Below are 10419 nucleotides of genomic sequence, written 5' to 3'. Positions count from 1 at the left end.
GGGGACCTCGGTGCTTGCTTTGTCCATTAATTTTTACAGTCTATGATTTCAATAAGTCGAGACGACATTCTCTTCTCGGTTATTTTAGTCTGTCCGTGAACGCAACTTCAGCGAACAACGCCAGGGCTTTGGCCAATCGCAGCTTCCGCTGGCTATGACGTCAGGGAGACGATGGAGAGACGTAAAGGCAGACCGGTGTTGCCCATCAGTTATAGCAGTACCTGCCGCAAACTTATTCACATTTCACCATGCTCTCCATGTCCGACTTCGCTTCCTGGTGAGTTTTATTACACATTTATTATCCAGTTATAATCTCGCGATAACGTCTTCACATTTCAGCCGTTCTGTGTGGTTTAGTTCACTTTATCTGGAGAGATTCCGAACTGATTCTTAACCGCGCGCGCCGGTTTTTGGATGCCACGTTTTTTTTATCGGAAGCAGGTTTCTTCTGTATGTTTCATTGATCCTCCTCTCAGAAGCGGGAACTTTCCTCTGGTGGGTTTTAAACTATTAAAAGGAGATAGCGAGAGTGAGTCTGTGTTTTCCTAGATTTTAGCGGTGCGTGTGAACGAGTCCGGGTTTGATGTAACGGAAAGCCGGGGCGCCGCAGCCCCTCACGGGCTCAGGAGGACGAGCTCAGCCGGGAAAACCCACCGCGGTGGGCTTCACCTCCTCCGGAGCGGGTCTGGTTTGATGGCATGTGGTTCACGTGGGGAGTCCGGGAACCTCCGTGTCTTCTCTCCATCACCGCATTGTTCCTGTGCGGGAGGGGGTTCTCCTCCTAATGTTCTGCTGGGGGTAGAGAGAACAGCCTGACGAGCAACAACTCCCCACCCAGTTTCCTCTGTGCTCCTTTTGAAACAGGAATGCTGTCATTTGTTTATGAATTCAGTCTCAAACCGGAAATGTCCGCCTTTGGCATTTTCCCAGCATTCCACCAGTCAGTCATTCTGTTTACTAGAAAATAAGAAAATCTGTGTAAACATATAAACCAGACATAAGGTTACGTTTTTTCTGTTTCTAACTGCATCTTTAAAAATGATCATATTCTTCCAATAGTTCATCATTTCATTGGTTTTACTAGTTTTGAACCAGGAGTCTGCGATATTCAACATTTATGGAGATTTATTTATCATTGACCTCCAAATTATTTAACAGTTGTGAAAAAAAGAGCAAGTTTAAAAAAACATATTAGATGAAGAATGTTTGTACTAGCAAATATAATGACTCAGTACTAACCGTCTATTTCACCATATAAGTTAAGATTTTGGTTTCTTGGAACCAGGAGGGACGGGTAGATCAGTCCAGTTCTCTATATACAGTCAATAGGATCATCTCAATACAGCAAATTTGGCAGTAATGTGATGTGTGCAGTGATTGTAAAAAAGCTGTTTATTTTACTGTTTGTGGTGCATCTCAGCCAGAAATCTGTCTATTTTATTAACTAGAATTAAATCAGAGCTAATTACCACATTTAAAATCATACAATGGACCACAATTCTTTGATTTTTTTCAGAAATGAGAAATATAATCCAGTTTCCTTATTTGGAGCCTCAGGTTGTAGACCCCTGGTTCAGACAAGTATACCTGCTTAATAGAATTCTCCACATAGAAAAATGCATTAATTATTTTTAAAACGTTTCACATATTGTTTCCAGACCAAAAAAAATGTATTTTTCCCTTTTTATATTTGAAACTACCATTTTATTAATAAAAGTTTGATCTTTATTTGGTTGAAATCAGTAACTATGGTACAATAGTTATGTGAGTTTGTGTTCACAAATAAATCCTTGTTTAATGGAGGTTCATTGAATCTCTCTGAGTTCCACCTCGTCCTGATTCATTCTGTTTTTGACAGTCATCGTGATCAGTAAATGTTTGATTCAGCTCTGAGGATGACTTGACTCTAATGAAATGTGACAGGAGGATGTGCAGGTCAGACTAGTTTCTTCACACCGAGTTACTGTTTGCACAAAAAAACTCTTCAGCGGTTTAGTCCAGACATACAGGATCAATTCGTGTCTGTGTGTTTTTGCACTAATGTGTTTGTGTAAATATTAAATTGCATTAGAGGAAGTTGTCTCTGATGACCACAGACATGGTTAAGGTCTCCACAGATCTCCTGTTATTCCTGCTTGTTTTCCTGCTGAAGCAGCGTGACGTTACATGTTTGTCCTGCAGAACAAAATGTACTAACTCTGACTGTTGTTTGTCTCCCGTCAGTGGCAGCTATGAGGAGTGCAGCGCCACGGCGGACTGGCTGCGCGCCCACACGCAGGTGCGCCCGAAGGTGGGGATAGTGTGCGGCTCGGGTCTGGGGGGGCTGGCGGAAATGCTGAAGGACCCTCAGGTCTTCAAATACAGTGACATTCCCAACTTCCCCAGCAGTACAGGTACAGCGGGTCCGGCCCCGAATGCAGAGCCGCACGCGCTGCAGGTTTGAGTGTGTAACACCAGAGTGTGTGTGTGCGTTGCAGTGCACGGTCATGCGGGTCAGCTGGTGTTCGGCACGTTGAAGGGGAAGCCGTGTGTCTGCATGCAGGGCAGGTTCCATCTGTACGAAGGATACCCCATCCAGAAGGTGAGCCGATGAAACCCAGAAGATTTGACTCTAAATTATGTCACATTTGTTAAGAAAAAAAAAATAGCTTCAAAAGGTGATAAAGATGTGAAATCTTTTGGGAAATGTTGAAAATGATGGAGGACATGTATTAAAAAAAATTAAGCTCAAAATTGCATTTTTGAGTATTTCTTTATTTAGATTGTTGTGATTTAGGAGCAGACAATAATTCCATTTAAAAAAGAGCAGATTTGTGACACAGAAAATACTCTGAGCAAGCCTCAAGCTCTCTTTTGTGCTCCATCCTGATGCATCCACCTGCAGACGTGAGAGGAGCTTCCATCAAAGACTTTTCTCAAGCTCGTCATAGAGGATGCAGAGACTGAGAAATCGAGTTTATTCATGTTCCAGGGCTGAATAAAAGCATCGGTACACGTCTCCATGTCTGGGTTCAGATCTCCCGGTGAGGAGCAGCAGCTGTCCTGCAGCCTCTGCTCCTGCAACAGAGACATGCCGTCAGGGGATTATTATCTGAAATTAGAGCTGTCAGGCGATTAAAATTTTTAATCGCGATTAATCACATTTTGTCCAGAGTTAACTCGCGATCAATCGCAAATTTACATGTGGCCTTTTTTTAAGGAAAAAAATGTGTGGTTCGTGGAATTTAGCAGTTCTACATTAATTATGAAAACAAAAATGACAAAATTAATAGTTTTCATCAGAAATACTTTATTTTGTAACATTGTATTGAGATAAACTTTCTTAACAATAAAAGACTGTAACATAAAATGCCTAACAAAAGCCCAAGTGCAAGTGAAGGGCATTTTAAATTCAAAACTTCAATCAACGTTCAGTAAAATAAAATAAAAAACATCAAAAATAACATTTCCATAACACTTTCATGTTCATTTGTTGTCAGGACCAAATCTTTTCCTCCTCTGCTGAACTACAGTAATAAATGAAATAGAGATTTATCATTTCCAATGAACTTTTGTTTTTTAAAACATTAAAGACTGAGAAAAGCGGGATACACTGTAGATAGTTTGACAGTCTGTTACTGCCGCCGCGTTCTCTGGCTGCAGCTCGATGCAGCGACGTGTCCAGCGGAGCTCACGCCATGAATATGCCGGCAGACAGACCGCTATGCTGGGGCTGGATCACGCTGAAACCTCCAGAACATTTAATACGTCCCCCGGTGAGCTTGCTGTTCAGAACGTCGGGGGTCCACAGCTCTCGGGACGCGGCGCCGGACACGAGCCGGTACCACCAGACGTGGTACTGGACGCGAACCGGAGCCGGGTTAGAGTGCAGGAGCTCTCCAGGTCCTAGTGCCGGCCGGTTTTAGCTAGCAGCTCGGTGGTTGGAGACCCGCCCGTGATCAAGTGAGAGCAGCCGGTGAGTTAAAGGGCGGGACGCCCGCGAGCGCGGTATGGAAAGGCACGTATGAGAAAGTCCGCGATTAATGCGTCAAAAAAATTGTCAGCGTCAAGCACACGTCAGATTAATGCGTTTTTAACGCGACAAATCTGACAGCCCTATTTGAAATATTTTAAAGTTCCCACAGTTAGTTTCGATACCACAATTAATACTAATAAAAGTTGAATTTTAACATTTTCATTTAATATTTATTTTGGACATTGGGAGGAGTGGTGACAAGGGACAATTTGCATATTAAACACGATTTTCTCTCAGTTTTTGTAGATCTGTTCTCCAGACATGTAAATGTAATCAAAAACTACGTGTTTTTACATTTTTATGTTCAAAGTTCAAAGATGTGCAAGTATATTTATGCTTTGAAGTACTTTATATACACGTTTTCTCTTTAGGCTTTTATCTCCTTGTTTTTTCTGGTTTTCTTTTTCACCTATTCCTAAAGACGATCTGAACCATGAGTTTTGTGATTCGTTTAGAGAAATGCAGCCACTTTTTTTTTTTTATCTTTTCAAAGTTGAGTGTGAATTAGCACACCTGTCTATGGAGAGTATTTGCAGCAGTATTGCTTAATGTTGACAGATTGTCTAGACAAAGTAGATGCTTGTCAAAAGTTTCAGTTCCTGCCAGAGAAGTGGTCACATGAAGCCTGTTTTCTGTCTGTGCAACTCAGTATTGAACTTCAATTGTAGCATCTGTCAGGAACTGTAAGAAACTGGGTTTGGTGACAGGAAATTAAACTTTAAATAAATAAACTTAGACATGACACAACCCATGAAGGAAAAAAACAAGCGACAAAGCAGATAACCTGCAAAGTAGAGACTTAAATACACTGAGGGTAATTGGTGGAAGTGAAAACAGCTGTGAATGATTGACAACCTAAACCTGGTGTGATTGACAGAGAAAACAGCAAACAGAACAAGATCAAAACTAAGAACCCAACAGAAAACCAAACTAAAGCGCTCAATCCTCACATGGATCTAGTCTTCTACAAGCAGATGCATCAGAATGGATGATTTCCATCAGAGAAATGCTACAAGAACATGTTAAAACACCATTCTCATCAGCGTGGGTCTTAGAGTGTGAAGTTCTGTCTCCAGAACTGGTTCAGATGTCCTGTCCTGACAGGTGTGTTCCTCTGAAGGCACCTCACAGACGTTTGCATGAAAACATTCTTGCTGCTGTGATGAGGCTGAGACCCCAACAAAAGGTTGGAAACTTCAGCTGAGAACTGAACTGAAACGCACACCTGCAGAGAGCTCTCTGTTTATCTGCAAAAACAGACGATTTATCAGGAAAAAACAGAAAACACGCCAAACTGTTATGGTTCAGGAAAACATTCCAGAAAGGACAGGATTTGGAGGGTTTTCTGGTTTCAAACGTTTCATTTTTTCTTTCAGATCACGTTACCCATGCGCGTCTTCAAGTTGATGGGGGTGGAGACCATGATCATGACCAACGCAGCGGGGGGGCTCAACCAGGACTACAAGGTGGGCGATGTGATGATCATCAAGGACCACATCAACATGCCGGGATTTGCTGGGATCAGCCCGCTGGCTGGGCCTAATGATGACCGGTGAGTGGGGGGGTCTTCAGAGCAGCATCCAGAGCACGCTGCCTAAAACTGACTAGATGAGGACATTCGAGCCGGACCATAACCTGCTATTAAGAGCCGGTCCTCTTCAGTCAGAACACCTACTTTAACAGTCATTAACACGCCCTGAGAGGATGAGTCCCGCCGCAGCTCCATGGTGACGCTGAAGCGTGCTTGAAAGGAAGCACAAAGCGTACATTATATACAGCAACAAGAAAATGGAGCCAGGACTGTCCAGCACAAAAACGGAATCCTCAGAAAGTAAAGACTCTTGTCTCAAGAAAAAATGTGGAGGAAGAATAATCTTAAAGTTTTTCAATAGCAAAATAATCTTAGATTGAGAAAACATGTCTCAGTCACTAGAATTTTTTTTTTTTTTTTTTGCTTATTTAAAGAAACTTTTAAATTTAAGTTCTTTTCATTGCAGTGCACTAATCCTGTTTAGATTCAGCTCAGACGTGCTTCTTAATAAATCAATGATGGAAAAACTGTTAAACCCAAATAAGAGAGAATCGCCTCTAAAAAAACAGTTTTGTTAAAGCTTTATTGTCCCTGTTGATGAAAAACAGCAGCTCCAAATGTTCTTTCCTCTGAGAACTATGCGCGTTTCTGTTCCTCTTTAGCTTTACTATAAACAATAGTTATTTTGCTGTAAAGACTTTAACAAACCCTTGTTTATTGGAGTGAGCTCCACAGCTGTTTCAGTTTGTTGCACAGCAGAACTGCTCTTGTTCATCATCAAACTGCTTTGATAGCACTAAATCACACAGCAACACTGGAAAAAGTTAAAAACATAAAATTCAAGATTTATTTTCCTTAAGTGAAAAAAATCTACCAATGGAACTAATAGAATTTGTCCAAAGACAAATAACTTAATTACAAACTCTCATATTTAAGTATATTCATCTGCTAACTGGAAATATTTGTTCTAGTATGTTTTCCTTAGAGGACAGAGTTTTATATCATTAACCCTTTATAACCATACATATCAAATTTGATACTCACATTTCTAAGACCCTATCTCATTAGCATAATCTAAACTTTCCTTAAAACACGTTATATATAACTTGGTTCATGTTTCCTGCCCTGCAGTTCATCGTCTTTCCACTAGGGGCAGTAGAAGGGCTTTTCCTGCTCATTCAAAATGGCTGCTTCCATGAAATCTCAAAAACCCTTTTGGCGGGAAAAAGTTTAGCTAATTTTCTAAACTTTATGGTGAGAATAACTCATCCATTGTTGTTCATTTTTACATGAATACTTTCTGTATTAAAACGAAGGCAAATTTTGCAGATCATTATTTTTTGATAATATATTTACATAATCTTAAAAATTATGGATCAATTTTGATACAGTAGGTAAATAAGCTGTTTTTATTCCTGAACTCTCAGGTTAATATTTTCGTATCTTAAATTAACATTGTTGTAAAAACAAAAAATTACAAAATCACTGAACATATCATAAATGACACTATCTATATTTCATTAAAAAATGTTTTAATTTTTTGTGAATTTGATCAAAGGGTTGAAATAAAAATTTAATCCAAAATTAAATTTTCTGTCAATTCTTTGATGTAGTGGGCCATATAGGGTTAAAGTAGGTATATTTAAACTCTTTTCTCCACATGTATGTAAGTGTGTGTTTACTTTCAAATGTCTGTCCTGTCTAAGGTTAAATGCATTTTTACTGTTAAAAGTTCAATAAAATGTTTCAAAATCACAGATATAACTTCTGCCTAAAAATATTATGTGAAATAATAATACAACTTTATTAAATAGAAAAATTGCTTGAAATATGATGTTTTGAATATCTAATATATTTAAAAGATTTTGTCTTAAATCAAATTGTTGCATTTTACTCTAAAGATACTTATAAGTTAGATTTGTCTTAAGCTACATGCACACTGGGCATGAGTGGTGCGTTCTACAACGTGCTAGACTGGACTGTCGCTACCTGATACTAGCACATGTAAACAGCACCATTGAAAGAGGCTTGGTGCAAAATGTTGGAACGATGCAAATCTGAAGAATTTTGCACCCAGTCTTTTTCTTTTACAGCTCTTAATAGTTTATCCTTCATGATCAATTATCTAGTGGTTGGTACTTGCATGAAATAAAAGGGATACCATCCATACGTCACTACCACAGCAGAGTTCCTGATTGGTCAAAGTTCGACCTATTTTAACTTTCAATGTGTGTTTAATCAAACACCGAAATGTGTATACGTTTCTGTTTACAAAGACTTTTCATTGGAGACCGTAGCATTATATCAAGTGTAAAAACATACTAGCTAATAGAAGCTAGACAAAAGTCCTTGCTGATTTTTGTAGATTTTTTTTGCAGTTAACCATTCAGACTTCTGCTTACCCTCTCAACAGGTTTGGCGTTCGCTTCCCTTGCATGTCTGACGCCTACGACCGCGAGCTGCGGCAGCTGGCGCACGATGTGGCGGCAGAGCTGGGCTACTCGGACTTCCTGCAGGAGGGGGTGTACTGCGTCCTCGGGGGGCCCTCCTTCGAAACGATCGCAGAGTGTCGGATGCTGCACAGTCTAGGCGCAGATGCAGTCGGTACGTTTAAGAGGTTGCTGTGCTGTCTGGAAATGCTGAGTACGGTTTTCTTGAGCTGACATCACGGTAGGGCTGCCACGATTAGTCGACTAATCAACGACCAATCGACATTAAAATAGTCGACTACTAATTTAATAGTTAATTAGTCGTTACTTTATATTATATGGAGTCAGAGTATAGTAAAATTGAAAGTTATACTGGCATTATCCTAGCTTTTTGGACTATTTTGGCATTTATTTGCGATTTTCAGGCTAATTTGGAGTTTAGCTAATATTTTAGCTACATGCTAGCTATTTTGGCTAATTTAGGATTTTTTCTGGGTTTTTTTGGGCTAATTTTGAGCTTAGCTGACATTTCAGCTGCATGGTAGCTATTTGGGCAAATTTTGGATTTTTTTCAGTTTTTAGGCTAATTTGAAGTTTAGCTAATGTTTCAGCTGCATGCTAGCTATTTTGGCTAACTTAGGCTTTTTTTGTTTTTTAGGCTAATTTGGAGTTTAGCTAATATTTAAGCTCCATGCTAGCTTTTTTGGCTAACTTAGCCTTTTTTCCGTTATTTAAGCTAATTTGCGATTTAACTAATATTTTAGCTGGCTATTACCTTTAGTTTTTTTAACTATTAGCTTCAGCGATTTCAGCTATCAGTTTCAGTGATTTCAGCTAACAATTTAGCATCTTCAGCTATAAGCACTAGCTTCTTCAACAGCCAAATTCAGCTTACAGCATTCACACTAGCATTACCGCAGGTAATGCTATATATCTAGTTTTTAGTTAGTTTAAAACTAATGATGGTTAATATGTGTGCTTTACATCTGATTAGTCGACTAATCGGAAAAAATTATCGATGATTAGTCGACTATTAAAATAATCGTTTGTGGGAGCACTACATCATGGAGACTGTAGTGGTGAATCAGCCTCTGTGTGGTTGGCTCTCTGCTATGAAGAGCCACAGGGATACTGCATGATGCTGTGAGGTTACTGACTCTGCAGGATCCTAATAAAGCTTTACATTGCAGTGAAAATGAGAACCGCAGAGTCTCCGTCTCACAGGAGTGTCGGAACTTAATTATGTGGATAGTTTCATAAAGCTGTTATTGTTCCGTATCCTGAAAGGCGTCTGTTTCTCTGTCAGGAATGAGCACAGTCCACGAGGTGATTGTGGCCCGCCACGCTGGAATGAGATGCTTCGCCCTGTCTCTGATCAGCAACCGGGCGGTGATGGACTATGACAGCCAGGAGAAAGCCAACCACGAGGAGGTGCTGGAGACGGGCCGCCTGAGGGCCCAGCAGCTGGAGAAGATGGTGTCCACCATCGTGGCTCGGCTCGACAACGACAACAACAACTCTTTCTGAGCGCAGATCGGACGCCCTGCTCCACCCAGCAGCAGCACGTTTCTAACAAACACTTCTACAGGTTTTTAGCAAAGAATTTGAATGATATATTGTGTCTTATTATTCTATTAGTCTTACAATCAATCCCTAACACTGGTCTATCTGATACACTCCGTTAATTTTATTGTTTACACTTTTTAGCCTTTAAATGTATAAAGTCAAATGTTTCCCTGCTGCTCTTCATCGCCAGCACATAAAACCTGACTTGAGTTTTTAATTTAATCTAAATGTTGAAAAGTATTTAAGGTTCTAGACTTTCACATTCCCGGATGTCTGTGCAAAACGAGGGTTTAAGGTGTGCATGTCTTCAATGGAGGCTGATGTATTTACAATTCACCTGTAAAATATGTTGAAATATTTATACTAAAAGTTATTTAAGATATGTTGTTTTTTTTTAAGAATTAAAATGAAAAAGGGAAGATGTATATGTTAAGGGAATGTCTCCAAAGTATTTAAATGAAATTCTTTACCACTGTTAATCCACAGGCTGGATGTTGGACAGTCTGTGCTTTTGTATGTATAAACTGTACAACCAGTGGATAGAACTTTACATTAAACTCTAAACCTGGAAACAAGGCTCTGTGTGTGTTTTTCCTTATGAACTCCATCGTGATATTTGAAATGTTTTCTACAAATCTCACTCTATTTCCAGTTTTTGTTTAGCTCGTTAACACCTGCTGGTGATGCTTAAACACAAAATGTTTAACGTACTGTAACTTTTCAACACGATCAATGTGATTCCAGCAGGTTCAGAATCTGCTGGAATTACATTGATCGCTTTAACAATTAAAAAGTTACAAAATAATGAAGTCACAGCAGGAGAAACTGTCAAACAAATGAATGGGGTAAAATCACTTATGGAGCTCAAAATAAAATTT

At 39.6% G+C, this 10419-nt stretch overlaps 1 protein-coding gene across 2 annotated transcripts; it reads left to right on the top strand.

Annotated features, from left to right (window-relative positions):
• Positions 1–147: 147 nt before the first annotated feature.
• On the top strand, positions 148–10113 carry pnp5b (purine nucleoside phosphorylase 5b). 2 transcript variants are annotated; one of them, XM_024280457.2, is made up of 6 exons: positions 148–277; positions 2224–2393; positions 2478–2581; positions 5392–5567; positions 7960–8150; positions 9282–10113. In XM_024280457.2, the coding sequence occupies exons 1-6, from the start codon at positions 249–251 to the stop codon at positions 9500–9502; spliced, it is 891 nt and encodes a 296-aa protein (XP_024136225.1). In that variant the 5' UTR covers positions 148–248; the 3' UTR covers positions 9503–10113. The 2 variants fall into 2 exon arrangements, with proteins under 2 accessions (XP_024136225.1, XP_024136231.1); XM_024280463.2 differs by lacking the exon at positions 148–277 and adding an exon at positions 369–495.
• The last annotated feature ends 306 nt before the right edge of the window (positions 10114–10419 follow it).

The sequence above is a fragment of the Oryzias melastigma genome, linkage group LG17, assembly GCF_002922805.2.
Source record: "Oryzias melastigma strain HK-1 linkage group LG17, ASM292280v2, whole genome shotgun sequence".
Taxonomy (NCBI): Eukaryota; Metazoa; Chordata; class Actinopteri; order Beloniformes; family Adrianichthyidae; genus Oryzias; species Oryzias melastigma.
Note: the sequence above shows the minus strand (reverse complement) of the source record. Positions and strands in the feature narration are given on the sequence as shown.

What these genes read in the sequence shown, in the direction of transcription:
- pnp5b (XM_024280457.2), top strand. Translation starts at nt 249, where the DNA reads ATGCTCTCCATGTCCGACTTCGCTTCCTG. An exon ending in ATGTCCGACTTCGCTTCCTG is followed by an intron (nt 278 to 2,223) that starts GTGAGTTTTATT and finishes GTCTCCCGTCAG; the next exon opens with TGGCAGCTATGAGGAGTGCA. An exon ending in GCTGGGCCTAATGATGACCG is followed by an intron (nt 5,568 to 7,959) that starts GTGAGTGGGGGG and finishes CCCTCTCAACAG; the next exon opens with GTTTGGCGTTCGCTTCCCTT.